At 37.6% G+C, this 15,612-nt stretch overlaps 1 protein-coding gene across 2 annotated transcripts in view; it reads right to left on the minus strand.

Moving 5' to 3' along the window:
• PUM1 (pumilio RNA-binding family member 1) overlaps positions 1 to 15,612 on the minus strand; it is a 127,192-nt gene that overhangs the window by 24,971 nt on the left and 86,609 nt on the right. For both annotated transcript variants that reach the window (XM_010836883.1, XM_010836882.1), the window contains 4 exons: positions 12,910 to 13,048; positions 11,522 to 11,665; positions 10,304 to 10,600; positions 8,987 to 9,223 (listed from right to left, as the gene is read on the minus strand). In XM_010836883.1, coding sequence (XP_010835185.1) covers positions 8,987 to 9,223; positions 10,304 to 10,600; positions 11,522 to 11,665; positions 12,910 to 13,048 — 817 coding nt within the window. The remainder of the gene's footprint in view (positions 1 to 8,986; positions 9,224 to 10,303; positions 10,601 to 11,521; positions 11,666 to 12,909; positions 13,049 to 15,612) is intronic.

The raw sequence follows: 15,612 nt of genomic DNA on the forward strand, positions 1-15,612 counted from the left end.
TCCCCAGTCTGAGAAAGGAGACAAACAGGCAAAGAGGAAGTAATCAGACAGGTGAGCAGTACTGGAAGAGTGTGATAATACCAAGTAAGGTGGTGAAGAAGAAGGCATGGCATGAATACACAAGGTTTTGAAACAAAGGTATTTTAAGAACCTGGTCACTAACAAAGGCACTTAGTGAAAAGTAACAAATCAACAAAAATACAACCAAACTCCTAAAAGACCTGAGAAACATCCAAATTAACATGGAAGGAAGCCAGATCCTTGATTTCAAGGCTGAATTGCGGGAACCAACCCTGAGCACTGCCCTACTTCTCTACTTCAGTTACACAAGCCAACAAATGCACTTATTGTTTAAGCCATTATCAGCTGGATTTTCTGTTACTGTGGCTAAGAGCATACTGACTAATCCACAACATAAAGGGTTGGAGTGAATAATGGGCAGATTTATACATCTGCCCTGAAGTTTTGATTTTTGGCTCTGGTATCCTTGGATGCCAGACAGGATACACAAGCACACACATATATACACACACACAGCTGTTATTATTGAGAAAGGAAGTATACAAATCTGAAAAAAAAGTTTCTCTAGGTACTATATTATAAATAGCAAACTAACAGTTAATAGGAATATTCTGCTCAGGCCAAATAATTTTCTTTAAACATTAAGCCAATAGTTAAAACTTCTGCTTAAAAAATGTGGTTTCCTGTTGTTTTTGAAAGGGTATCCGGCAAAGAGTAGACCATCATTACTTGTTGACTGCAGTTTCTTTATAGATACATAAAGGCGTCTTCTAGTTCACTATAGTTTACACACCTACATGCACTTATGCCCAAACTTTCATCCCTTGGAGGTGGCCTTTGAGAGTATTTAACACCTGTTTTAAAAAGAACATTTCATTCAGGCCCTCTAAGGGAGCCTCCTAATGATTCCACAAAGTTTTCAGTAATATTTTGATGGTGGTGGATTTCATAGAGCTGTGTCCTATGATATCTCCACAGAGATCAACAGCTTAAATGTTTTGTCTATATGTAGGTTTCCTGCTTCACATGTAAGGAATGTGGAAGTCACCACTTCACCCTAACAACAAGCAAAAAACTAAGCAGTCTGAAAAACCAAGAATTCTTCTTGGATCCATAAAAGAGGTGAAAATAGAGAAAACCACTGCCGCCAAGATCGGAGAAACAGACATACGGGTCACCACGGCTCACCTGACCACAGACTCAAATAGACACACTGCCCAAACCAGTACCAGACAAGGAAATCCTGAACTGTATGTAACCAACAAACTATCAAGTATTGACAACTCTGAAATACACAACTCTAGCCTACTCAAACTATCCTGTCCCAATAAAGGGAGAAGGAAAAATACCAAGAAACATCTGTGAAGTTGACGGTCCAGAAATATAGGCTCACTGACACAGTGAGACCTAATCGTAAGTCTATAGAACACTGTCCCTTCCCTCACACTTCACCATCACATTACTAAAACCTACTATGGCATTTCCTTTCGCTTGATACATCAGGCATGGCTATCAAGGCACAGCAAAAGGCAAAAAAAAAATCTGAAGAGTAAGGGCACACACAAGAAACATATATGAGAGGGTACTGAAATTTTTAGAATGGGAATTTAAAACAATTACGATTACTATGCTAAGGGCCCTAAAATATACAGCACACAGGAAGAGATGGGCAATGTAAGCAGAGAGATGGAAATCCTGAGAAAGAACCAAGAAGAAATGCTAGAGATAAAAAATATTGTAACCAAAATGAAGAACACCTTTGATGGGTTTATAAGCAGACTGACTACAGATGAAGAAAGAATCTCTAAGCTAGACGATCTATCAATAGAATCCTCAAAAATCAAAATGGAAAGAGAACAAAGACTCAAACAGAACAGAATACCCAAGGATTGTGGGGCAACTACAAAAACGGGAACATACACATAGTGGGGCTATCCGAAGGAGAAGAAAGAGAGAAAGGGACAGAGAGGACATCTGAGTCTATAATGACTAAGGGTTATCTAAATCAACGTCAGACACCAAACTGCAGGTCCAGGAAGCACAGGGAACACCAAGCAGGAAAAAAAAGCAAAAATTATACCTCCCAACCATCATTTTCAAATTACATAAAATCAAAGATAAAGAAAAATACTGAAAGAAGCCACAGGAGCAAAAAAGTCTTACTTACAGAGGAGCAAAGATAAGAATTACATATGACTTCTCCTCAAAAAGCATGCAAGCAAGAAGAGAGAAGACTAAGTTTTGAAGGAAAAGAAACCCACCAACCTAGAATTCCATACCCTGCAAAATTATCCTTCACAAGTGAAGGAGAAATAAAGACTTTCTCAGCAAACAAAAATTGATGGCATTTGTTGCCAACAGATGTGCCTTGCAAAAAATGTCAAAAGCATTCTTCAGAAAGAAGTATAAATAACACAGGCCACAAACTGATCCATATAAAGAAAGGAAGAACCTCAAAAAGAGAAAATTTTCTCTTATTCTTAACTGATCTGACAGACAACAGTTTGCTCCAATAACAGCAACAATGTATTCAATTATGTATGCTTATGTCTATATCATACACATACATATATACATACACGTATGCTTTTTATACAGCTGAAATGAATGACAGTAATTACACAAGGGATAGCAGATAAAGGTTAAGATTATTCTGTGATTATAAAGTCCTTTTATGGCCTTATTTGAAAGTGGACCTCAGTTAACTGTAAATGTATAATAATCCTAGTCAAACCACTGAAAAAGTTGGGGGAAAAAAAAAAGGAAGTAGTCTGATAGGCTAAGAAAGGAAATACAATGGAATCATAAAAAATGCTCAATTAAAACCACAAGAGGCAGGGACTTCCTGGTGGTCCAGTGGCTAAGATTCCACATTCCCAATGCAGGGTGCTTGGGTTCGACCCCTAGTCAGGTAACTAGATCCCACATGCCACAACTAAAGATTCCATGTAGCCAAATAATTTTTTTTAAACCCACAATTGGCAGAAAAAGAATGAAAGACAAACATAGAAACAAAAAAATAGAAAACAAATATGGTAAACATTAATCCAACTATATCAATAATCACTTTGTCAATGGTCTAAATGTACCAATTAAAGAGACTGTCAGAGTGGGTCAAAAAATGAAATTCAACATATGCCGTCTACAAGAAACTAACTTTAAAAATACACACATACAGATTAAAAGTACCATGCTAAATTAAGAAGTGCTTCAGTTACTTTATCCAAAGGGTTTTCTAGTATTCCGGCCATCTAGGATCCCATCTTCTCGCTACATGGAATGTTTTCATTCATCTGGTTTTGTTTTCTGTACTCAGAGATTTAGTAGATGACTAATGGGCAAAACCGTGCTCTCTTTGCCTTTTAAAGAAAACTTCCCAAGGCGCTCAACATCTGGTTCTGAATTTAACACAGGCAGAGGCAGTGCTGCTCACAAAAATGTTTACAAAGTAGTTCTCCTCAAACCACTCCTTAATACCATAACCAAGCAACCTTTCATGAAAGTAAGCCTAAGAATAATTGTCTTTAGTGCATAATGCTAAATCCAAACTGTGTTAACTTTCACTCAGTTAGTTTTACAGATGACAAGTCACTTTCAGAGAACTAGGTAATCAATCACAAAATGCTACATTTCCATTTAGAACAGAGAAGTGTCTAAAGGCACATACATGACTAGTTAACAATCTGAGATTACTACAGGTTCAGTTCAATTCAATCACTCAGTAGTGTCCAACTCTTTGCGACCCCATGAATCACAGCACGCCAGGCCTCCCTGTCCATCACCAACTCCCGGAGTTCACCCAAATTCATGTCCATAGAGTCGGTGATGCCATCAAGCCATCTCATCTCAAAAAGCATGTAAAGACCTGCACACTAAAAATTTCAAAACTTTGCTGGGGAAAAACAGTGCACGCAAAGATGAACAATCACCTACCTCGTGCAATACACAAAACTAACTCAAAACGGACCAAAGACTTGAAGAGCTAAAAAAACAAAAATTTTAGAACAAAACACAGGAGAACATCTTTAAGACCTTGAGTTAGGCAAAGATTTCTATACCATAAAGCATGATAAACTGGACCTCATCAAAATTAAAACTATTTTTAAAAAATTTAAAGTTACTGCACTTCAAAAACAACCATTTAAAAAGAAAAAGACAAGCAAAAGACCAGAGACTATGTACATGCAAAACACATATACATAAAGTCTGATAAAGGACTTGATTCCAGAATACAGGGCTTCTCAGACGGTGCACTGGTGAAGAATCTGCCTGCCAATGCAGGAGACCTAAGAGATGCATGTTCAATCCCTGCGTTGGAGAAATCCTCTGAAGCAGGGCAAGGCAACCCACTCCAGTATTCTTGCCGGGAAAATCCCATGGACAGAAGAGCCTGGTGGGTCCATAGTGTCACAAAGAGTTGGGCATGACTGAAGCAACTTATTAGCACACATCCAGAATATACAAAGAACCCTTACAATTCCATGGAATAAGACAAACAATGCACATCCAAAACTGGGCCCAAAAAATGAGTGGACATTTCACCAAAGATACATGAATGGTAATAAGCACATAAAAAGATGCTATACATTACTGTCATTAGGGAAATGCAAATTAAAACCACAATGACATAACTATTTCATGCCCACTAGAATGGTGATGTTATGTAAGAAAAATAAGAACAAATGTTGGCAAGGATGCAGAGAAATTGGAATCCTCGAACACTGCTGGTGGGAATGTAGATGATGAAATTGGAAAAGTTTGAATTTCTCCAAAATTTAACATAAAACTTTTACATTCAGTAATTCTACTTCCAGAGAAGTGAAAACATGTTTCTACAGGAAAACATCTAATAGCCAAAAACTGTAAACAACAAACATCCTTCAATTGTGAAAAGTTAGACAAAATGTAGCATTATCCAGAAAACAGGATAATTCAGTCAAAAAAAAAAAGGAATAAACTACTGACACATACTATATCATGAATAAAATCTCAAAAACCTCTGAAGAAAAAAAAAAGTCAAGCAAAAGAGGTCACATACCATATAGTTCCATTTATATCAAATGTTCAGAAAAGGCAAATTTAAAAACAGGAAGTAGGAAATTCCCTGGCAGTCCAGTGGTTAGGGCTCTGCAGTTTCACTGCAGAGGGCACTGGGTTCCATTCCAAGTAGGGTAACTAAGAATCCCTGAGCCCTGAAGCACACACATCTCCACCCCCACATGCAAAAAAAGAACACAAACAGAAAGTACATCAATGTCTGACTGGGGCTAAGGGTGTGAATGGGCTTCCCTGCTGGCTCAGCAGTATACAATCCACCTGCAATGCAGGAGGCGTAGGAGAGGAAAGTTGGATCCTTAGGTCGGGAAAATCACCTGGAAGAGGCACGGCAACCCACTCTAGTATTCTTGCCTAGAGAATCTCATGAACAGAGGAGCCTGGTGGGCGAAAACAGGGTCGCAAAGAGGCAGACACAACTGAAGTGACTTCGCGCATGTGCACGCACATATTCAAGGGTGTGAATGGGGATTAACATAAATGACTAAGAAAAATCTTACAGAAGGGATGAAAATATTACCAAACTGATTTATGCTAAAGATTGCACAATATAGAAAGTTACTAAAAATAATTGAATTACATGCTTGAAAGGAGTGGATTTCAAAATATGCAATATACAACTCAATAAAGCTGTTTTTGGGGGACTACCCTGGTGGTACGGTGGCTAAGACTCCATGATCCCAATCGCAAGGGATGTCAGGGAACTAGATCCTACATGCAGCAATTAAAGAATCCCCATGCCACATCAAAGATCAGAGATCCTGCGTGCCACAACTAAAACCCAGGACAGCCAAATAAATAAACAGATACTTTTTAAAATAAATTGTTTTTAAAAATAGAAATCTGATCTTTAAAACAGGTGTGAAAAAAACACTGAAGAATCTATAGTAGGTACTTGACATGTGAATGTTGAATAAATAAGGAGGAACATAATTACTACAGGCAGTGATTTTTTTTCAGAGTATCCTAACACATGTCTGTCTACTGGGAGGAAGTGTGAAAATATATGATAACATTGAGAAAAGATCCACACTGGGATAACAGAGATACAAGCTGGAGTGTGCATTCAAACACTTATATAGCTATGGGGTATCACAAAAGTCATTAAACCATGCTGAGTTTAAGTTTCCCTGTATAGAGTCATCTGAGTACTTAACACAATGAATGAATGCTTACTTACTATGGTTGTTAGTGACCTGAGAACTGATAGTTGGTGACAGCAGTATAGTATTAATAGTAAAAACTACATTAGGAATGGCCCAATATATATTTGGTAAAAAAAAGTTACATTTCCTTGGTGACAGATGGTAAACAGACTTCTTGTGGTGATTATTTTATAATGGTTAAAACTAAAGCATACAAGAACCTTTTCCTCAAGGAAATAGACTGAAGTGAGGCAAAGCACCACCAATCAAGACACAAAATTCCTCAAGAGTGGCATGTATGATTAAACATCGCACATGCAAAAAAGGCAGTCCAATGGAAATACATACATCTAAAATGCTTATACAAAGTAAAAAATTTTTAAAGGGAAGATATGTCAAAAATAAAACTAGGCAGACAGCAAGAGTCATTAAAATAAATAGCTCACACCAATAGTTCGTTCCTTCTTCACAGGGGAATCAAAAATTAAGGAGAAGGATGTATTTTATTAAATTGCTGATATATTGGAAAGAGGAAAGGCACCACGCATGCAAGTAATGTTTCCAGCTCCATTTTCAAACACCTAGAGCCATAGCGTTTCGTTCAGAGGCTGATACAGTCCACAGGACAAACCTGGCCTGCCATCTATTTTTGTAAATGAAGTTTTATTGAAAGATAGCTGCACGTTTATTTACATTTTGTCTGTGGCTACTTCTGTGCTTCTATAGCAGAGTTGAATATTGACTATAGAGACTGACTGACAAGCCTAAGATACCTCCTATCTGGCTGTTTACAAAAAAAACTTATTGTAGATTTCATTTGTTTACTGTTAAGTATATGCCGATACAGTTTAAATGTTTAAACCAAGGAATTAAAGGATAAGAGTTCTGACCCTGATAACGCAATGGTTTAAAAGATATTCTGGCACATTACATGGTAGGATATACCCTGATGCTGCTTTGGAGTCTGTTCAGATATGAGAAGACCTAAGCAAGTCAGTTTCCTCACATCTGTATCATAGGCATAATACCATATCTTCAGAATGGTATGCACAGCACCCAAAACTGTTAACAGTAGCTGGTAATAACTATTCAATAAATGTTAATACCTTCCATCTACATACTAAGCTGGGGCTTTCATCTTCTCCTTATAAGTTTGCATTAACCCTCATTCTTTAAAGCCAGGCCTCCTGTCACAAAGAGACACTGTTGTGCAATATACCCTATTCCTTATTTATCCAATATGGACCTAGCAATCTGTAACGTCCCCAAAACTTTTCTAAAGTAATGTCCATGTATAACATGAGACAGTTTCATAACTATAGTTCTTATCATGTAAAACCTCAGGATACACACACACACTCTCACATGTCTATATACATACATACATAGTTTTGCCTTAGAACTCATTTCTCAAACTCAGAGAGCACTCTTAGTTCTAGAATAATAACTATATTATCCTATCCCCTTCAAGACTTTTGATTTTTATAATCATTTTTCAGTCTTTGTCTTTCCAAATAAAAAAGGACTAATCATTTTTAATCAGTCCTCATTTCTGAGTCCATAATCTTTCTAGTCAAAAACAAAGAAACAAACAAAAAAAAAGATCCATGTAAACTCTGGACTTTGGATGATAACGATATGTCAATGTAGGTCCATCAACAGTAACAAAGGTACCACTTTGGTGGGGGACGGTGATAACAGGAGAAGCTATAAATGTGCAGGTCAGAGAGTACAAGGGAAATCTCTATATTCTTCCCTCGATTTTATTATGAGCCTAAAACTGCTCTAAAAAATAAAGCTTTAACTTAAAACAATAATAAATAGAAGATTTAAAAATCAGAATCCTCTAGCAAAGTGGTATTTCCCAGGACAGTCCTGATTCAGGCTTGTCATCACAGATGATTATTAACAACACCCCCATTAGCTCCCTTAAGTGTCCTAGGTTGTAGGATGAATTATATGGTCGCCACACTTCTATGCCTCAACTTTATCCATCTAAAAAATAAATCAGCACTTCAAAATACAAACTTGATAAATAACTAGAGGAAGGGAGTGTGTATACCATCTTCCATCTTGAAAGATTTAAAACTTTGCCACCCAAATTGTTAGAGTAAGTTTCTTTTCATTCTTAAAGCTGGCTGCTTAGAAGCCTCTTTTCCCTTGTCATTTTCCAGGATTCAGATGGTAACATTTTTTTAAACCCCATATACAAAATAAGCTAAACATATAATCGGGAAGGATCTATACTCATTACCATCCTGTGTAGTTTAAGAATGTACATAGAAATATTTTCTAAAGAATCTGACAAAAATTTTAAAACAAAACGCTTTATGTGAGAAAGTAAGATATTAAACATATACACGGGGAAGGAAAGGGAATCTAAAAAACAAGGCTAAATATTAACTGTGGTGCTATTTCAGTAGTGTTACTAGGTTAATACACTCTTTGTCTCTCTTTTCCAGCTTAATTAAAAGGAATCTGTACTGTATACTGAAAGATTCTCACATGCAGCCAAAGAACAGCCAAAGATGTTAATACTAAAGCTGAAGTGAATTTACATGGGATGCACCCAAACTTGGATAAATTCCAAACTGCTGTGCTGCCGAGGTATAGCCTAAATAACATGAGGCACTTTAGGAAGGCAAAGAACACCCAGGACACCTCTAGGATGAAGGGATCGTCCTTTGCTTATGCAAAGTACTTCTAATGTCATCAGTGGCAAGAGATTTCTAGAGTTCAAGGTGGTGTAGAGTAATGGTTCTTACCCAGGTTTAAGCTTGAAGAGGATCCATGTGAAGAGAGGGAAGGAGGTGGTGTCTGTGAATGTCCTGGTCCCTGACTAGGGAGAGGCATGCCCACGGGTCCAGGAGAGGAGGAAAAGCTAAGGCCGTTATAAAAACTGTGTCCAATGGGGGTCAAGCTGCTCGATGTCCTCTTATAAAGGTCACTGCTGCCAGTCAGGGAGTCACGGCGGGAGCCACTGCCAGTGTTGGAGTTTGCAACTAAAATGGAATTAAAACAATGCAGATAAGAACAGGCCTGTTCTTCGAAGAACAAGCCCAGTGACCTGTTCCTAACACTTTGATCCAGACTCCTTACCACCGCAAATTTGTCAGCAGAGACAGCCTAACTGTTCATGTGGCAGTTCTAGGGGCAGGTAAAGTAATAAAGAGGACATGGCTCAGGTTAGCATGAAACGTTTTTTTCAAACCATCACACGTATGTTAAAGTCTCCTTCCTTTTGTGTCTCATATTATGGGGATAGGGGTGGGTTAAAATCCTCTGATGGCCACACAAGTTATGGGAAAGGTGAAAGAAAATGGGCTAGAAAGAATGCCTTTCATCAACCCAAAGGTTCTGGTAGAAAAATGGAGTAGAAAAAAGATTTGTGAAGGGGGTATTGCCCCACTACACAAGACTTACATGTAAAAGCCTGGTTTCTCAAAGGGTTCAATCAACAGATATTACTAGCCCCCAATTCCAATTTAAGATACTGTCTCTCAAATAAACCCTTCTGTTTTGATCACATTGTCTTACAAACACTGAAATTATTCCATCATTTTCCTTACTACTTTCCCACTTTTTTTCTCCCATTAAAACATTTAAAATATCTTAAGTCTAATTTCCTTCCTCCCACTTTTCCATAATATCCACCTTAATTCTTCTCAAGACTAGAGAAAACTCATGATTCTTTAAGACCTGCAGGTTGTGGAGTATACCACCCTAAGATTTTTGGTAAGTCCTCCTCCCTCGGTTTTTCATATCCACATTTGTATACTTTCCTCCACATTCTCCCCAATGTCTGCAGAAATCTCCCCAGATTTTCTAATCCTTAAAAAAAAATGGACTCTGAGAGTATAAATAAGTAGCAATGTGCGTGTAAACCTGAAATAGGCCCCAAATGTATAACTTGATTTGAACAGTCCATTATCTCAAAGACGTGTGGAACAGCTGGGTTCCCACGGGACTCGGTCCAGATCTGCCTGTGGTATCTGTCCAGGGTTCCATGCACTGTCAGTAATTGCATAAAGATTATAAAAAATAATTAAAATTTAGTTTCAGCACATCAGTCTGATTTCTACCTGCTGTTCCAAACCCTCCAAGGGCTGATCCCAGGGTGGCGCCGAGAGAACTGCTACTTCCAAATCCCAAGGATGTGTTGGCAGGCTGGGCGGAGCCCTGGGAGAAGAGGGAGCTGCTCTGTGAATTGCTGCTCAGAGAGTTGTTGCCGTAGAAAGAGCTGGATGCCAGGTTGTTACTGGGCTGCTGCTGGGGCTGGGGCTGGGGCTGCTGAGTTCCTAAAGGGCGAAATGGTCCATTTGTTGTTCCAGCAAGACCACCGGCTGCTCCATTTGCTGAAGCTGCAGCCGCTGCAACAGCTATGTAGAAGAAAGCAAACCATATGGCTATGAAAGAGACTGGCCACATTTCCAAACTGCGTTGTTACCCTTTTGAAAACCTTTTAATGCTGCCATATCTTTTCAAAACAGACACAAATCTTGCAAAGAACTATACAAATCTGTCTCTGATCCCTTCACCTGAAGCTTCTATTAATATTTTTCTACTTCTACTCTCAATTCAAAGTCAAAATACCACTGGAGCCAAGTTCACTATGTGGGCAGATTATAAAGAGTCTATAATTTAAGACAGATCACTATGTGGGCAGATTATAAAGAGTCTATAATTTAAGATAGATATGGGTATCAAAAGTACTCATTTCAAATACAACTACTTCCTAAAGTTTCAAGTTCTACAATTACCTACATTAAGGACATTTTCTCCAGAATCACATACTGAAGCCTTGCAATTCTCAGGACACTTAAGCATATTTCTCTCCCCTAGATACACCCACTGTTGTTCCCAAATTTATAAAATATATAATAATACTATATATATATATATGACATACATACATACAAAGACTTAAAATAAAAATCTATTGCTGCCCTCCCCCACCATAAGCAAGAAACAAAAACAAAACAAATACCAAATCTTAAAACAACGATATGAATTTCTGTGAAATTAGCCTTGGACTTCTGCCAACAGTGGCCTTTTGTGTGAGTAATCCAACTTCCTATGCTCACAGCAGAGCAGGTCCTTGCTGCTAACTAGCTGGTACACACTGTCAACAGAATCAGAATCTATCAAGGTCACTTGCCACTTCTGACTCTTTCTCTTTGAAAAATTACAGGACAGAATTCTTACTCTGAGAATTGTCAAAGTACCTTTCAACAGAGTTTTAAGAATATCATCCATTCTCCCTTTTAAATCTGAGTGAATCCACTAAGACATAAGCTCACCTGCTTGTGCAGCTGAGGAACTAATGATGACTGGGGCGGGAGCTACAAGTCGAACAGGAGCTCCAAGACCATTTCTCGCTCCTGCATTCACCACAAGGGCACCGGTTTGGTCATAGTAAGCAGCAGGAGCCAAGACTGGATAACCTGAGAATATTAAGATGACAGATAAGTGTATATGAAACTAACAAATGTTTCCTGGATACCAGCACACTGTAAATAGTTACAAACTCAGCACTAGGGACAGAAACACCTAGGTTTATATCCTGGCTTGACCACTTAAGTTAACAGCATAACCCTGAGAATCTAGGTAGTATCCTCATAAGGTTAATAATAATACCTGACTCACAAAGTTCTTACAAAGATTAAAAAATGAGTGTGAAAGAGGTAGCATGCTACATGGCACAGTAGGGGGTAGTGTAATTTATTATACACCAAGTGTTAGAAAGGGGATTTAGTGGGACACGGAACAACTGTACTCTTCAAAGTGCTAACCATGGTTATCACCAGCAACCATACACTGACAACTATTTTATGTTTTCTTGACTATACAATTCGTATCACATAATCTAAACACAAATATACTGCAAGTTATCAGGGAAACTCTAGACAAGCTTCCATTAACAGGTTCTTTCAAAAGTCTGAGACAGAATCTTCAAATGCTATTGAGTCATAAGATTAATTACAGTTGACTTCATAATAAAACATAAATGCTTAGTAACTAACAACATGCATGATCTAAGTTCAAGTTACTTAGTGAATTCATAAATAGATAAGCTGATCTAGCTATATGCCAGGGTCAGTAAGAATCCATAAACTTATACTGAGGTCTCAGAAGGACTTGTTTAAAAGGCAAAACCTCAAACTACAGGCAATCCATGCAAAGAATAAGACCAGGAGACAGTAAGCTAAGAATAACATGTATTCAGCATACATATCAATCACAGTAGACAGCACAAAGCACCTCTACTGTTGGTTTGGGAGAAATTCTAGAAATGTAAGGGGAACATGATCAAAGAATACTAGGAATGTCTTCCTAATAATACTGTTCACAAGTATCAGCCTTGGAGTGATGCTGAGGCAACCTGGCCACTCCTTTCATTCTTAACACTGAGGGAGAAAACAGACTACCACCAAAGGAAAACGGGATAACCCAAGCTATGTGTGGAGGTTCACATATTTCCAACATGTAAGATTATGACTGGCTCAGAATACTAGGTGCTCTCATCAACGAACTATGGTCTAAGTGAGGGCAAGTGTATGTCATCCTCGCCAGTCCCCAAATGATGACAAGCCTAAGCAGATCCAAAGTACTGCCATCCTCCTCTGAACCTCCCCACAAGAAGCAGACTTCTGCCCTCTCCATGACGAGGGACACAATGCAGCCTCACCTGGCATGCCCGCAGCCAGTCCTTGTCCAAACGCAAGGGCAGAATTCACCGCTGCAGCTGCCACCAGTGGATCGGCTTGCTGTCCCTGCTGGTTCTGATTCGGCGTCAAAGGACGCTGGCTGGCTCCTCCACGGAGAACCTGGGAGACAAACAAACCAACGTTTTCTTCACTGGAAACATCTAAGACCCAACACGTGCTTAAGTTAAATCAACTTTAAAAACTGATGATTGTAAACCATTTTTCCAATCATGTTTTTATGTGACATGGATGTTAGGATTTTATAAAAAAATCAATGAACAGCATTTCATATAGTGAAATTTCATTTTACCACTTTTAGTTTAAGAAACATATTACCTTTATAAGAGTTAAAACCATTTAAAAGTTATAATTCAGTCATTAATCAAATACTTAATGCCTAACATCTGGCAGGTATTGGGGATAAAGCAATGAGCAAGACACACAAAGCTCCTATCTTCTTGGAGTTTTTATTCCAGCGAATGGGAGCTAGACAGTAACCCTATAATAATCAAAAGAGAGTGAAAAAAATTATGCTAGAGTGGATGAGAGGTTTAGATATGATAAACAGGAATAATTTACCCACATCACCAAGTTATAATATCTGTATTAAAAAATAAAAAACCAAACACATAAAAAAGGTTGTATTTTCTTTATGGAATATGAGAACATTTTCTCTACCCTATAACACTATTCCCATTCATCAGAGGCCAAACAGCCCCAATGAAATCAACAGATTTGATTGTAGAAGGCGTCTGACCTGTTTCTATTTTTCTTCATAAATTTCACAGACAGCGATCTAAATCGATGTAAGTATCAGTCAAGAACATCGACATTTCAGTGAATACCTGTTCTGCCACTGTGATAAAGGATCTTTTCCTTTAATTAATGAAAGATAAGATGCTGATAATCATTGTTAAGAATCTATTTCAAAAGATCTATATATGACAGTAAGTAAAAGTACAAAACCCAATAACAGCTAAAATTACCAAAGTTTATGCATTTTGCAAAGTTTTCAAATGTGAAATTCTTATCAGATCATTTTCATTATCACTTTGCTATTTATAAAAGCTACACATGTAATCAAGAGTCCATGTACAGAGAAACACTACTATCAAATATTTATTAAATGAGTATTTAAAATGAAAGACACTGTCCATATTGGCAAAAAGAGATGTACAGACACTAAATCCACTGAAAGTTTCTCATTTCCTTATCCACAGAAGTAGTGAGAGGAATAGCTGATCACGCAAATTTGTAGGAAGTATTAAAATTAATGTCTGCAAGGCACTAAACCTAGTAACCAGGAAACAATCAATAACCAATAGTTAATTCCTATCAAAATATTAGGCAATTTATCTATCTGTGACTGAAAGAATTCTAATGGACTTTATAAGAGAAGGAATGCTTCAATCTATATAGACAGAAGACTCAAGAGAAGTTGCACAGGTGAGAGTTTGGGCCAAGACTGAGAAGATGCCTCACCAACAATCCAGAAGAGCTCTAACTCAAGGAAAAGTAAACAGCATTTACAGAGATATGGCAAAATACTAATAGTTCAAAATTTTTTTTAATTTTAAAAGAAGAAGGAAAGTCAATGAAAACATCCTTTTCATAGGGCATAATGAATTAGGCTTCTGTTTTGTTAGGAGCTGTGTACAGAGTCACAGGACAGGGAAATGGACAGGGTGTCCAAAGAGAGGGGCAGTCCAGACCACTGAGCTCTGTTTCACAATGACAACAGCAATGTGCAGCCTCTCAGTCAACTCTCTAGAAATCGATGCGGTACCCTTGATGATAAACCAAAGTCTCTAAGTCAGCTCCCAATATTCATACTTTAATTTCATAAAGAAATGTCAAGCCCGGGAAACAAATACGTAAAATTTCACAAGTAACATTTTACACATCGAATAAAATCAACAAAAATGACTGAATATCTATTTGTAAAACGCTATCCTACAAGTCAGTTTACTATTTTCATGATGCAAAAAGTATTAAATTCTAGTTTCTTTTCAAAGGCAGTAATTTTAAATATAGCATTTAAATTTAATAAGCAAGCAGATAGATGCTCAACGGAGATATTTTAACAATCATTCACCCTTCTATAGTTCATCGTACTTGGTAGAATCATCATCTATATAGTCTCCCCTCATTTAGAGGCTTCTAAAGCCATTCTAAACTTCTCTCTCATGATACAACACCCAGCATCAAGCCACCACCAAGATTACCCCATGCCTGAGTTCACCTAATATCCAGAATTTTTTCTTCACCAAACATTTTGAAATTTTTAAAAAATGAGCATTTTTATCAGGTGTCAAAGGAATCTTCGAAAAGAATGAAAAAGGAATCAGAAAAAAGATGGAGTGGCCAAGAGGTCAACTCCAACAATCAGATTTGGAAAAGAGTTAGCATATCTAGAAAGTAACAAATGCTTTTTGATAAAAGGCAAAGGCCAAAAAGGTCAAAAGTTTTAAAACAACCTCTCATTTAAATGACTATAACCAAAGAAGTTCACCAGGAAAATCATATTTTTCTAAAACATCTGAAGTCAGAAATTGGCAAAAATGACACTGGAATTAAAAACTGTATACTTGTCAAAAGATAATTTGAATAACAACTTTTTCACAGTAGAGTCTGTTATTGCTGGTGACAGAAAACTCAGAAATACTGCACCTGACTGTCATGCT

This window comes from Bison bison, unplaced genomic scaffold, assembly GCF_000754665.1.
Source record: "Bison bison bison isolate TAMUID 2011002044 unplaced genomic scaffold, Bison_UMD1.0 scf7180017864068, whole genome shotgun sequence".
In the NCBI taxonomy this organism is placed as follows: domain Eukaryota; kingdom Metazoa; phylum Chordata; class Mammalia; order Artiodactyla; family Bovidae; genus Bison; species Bison bison.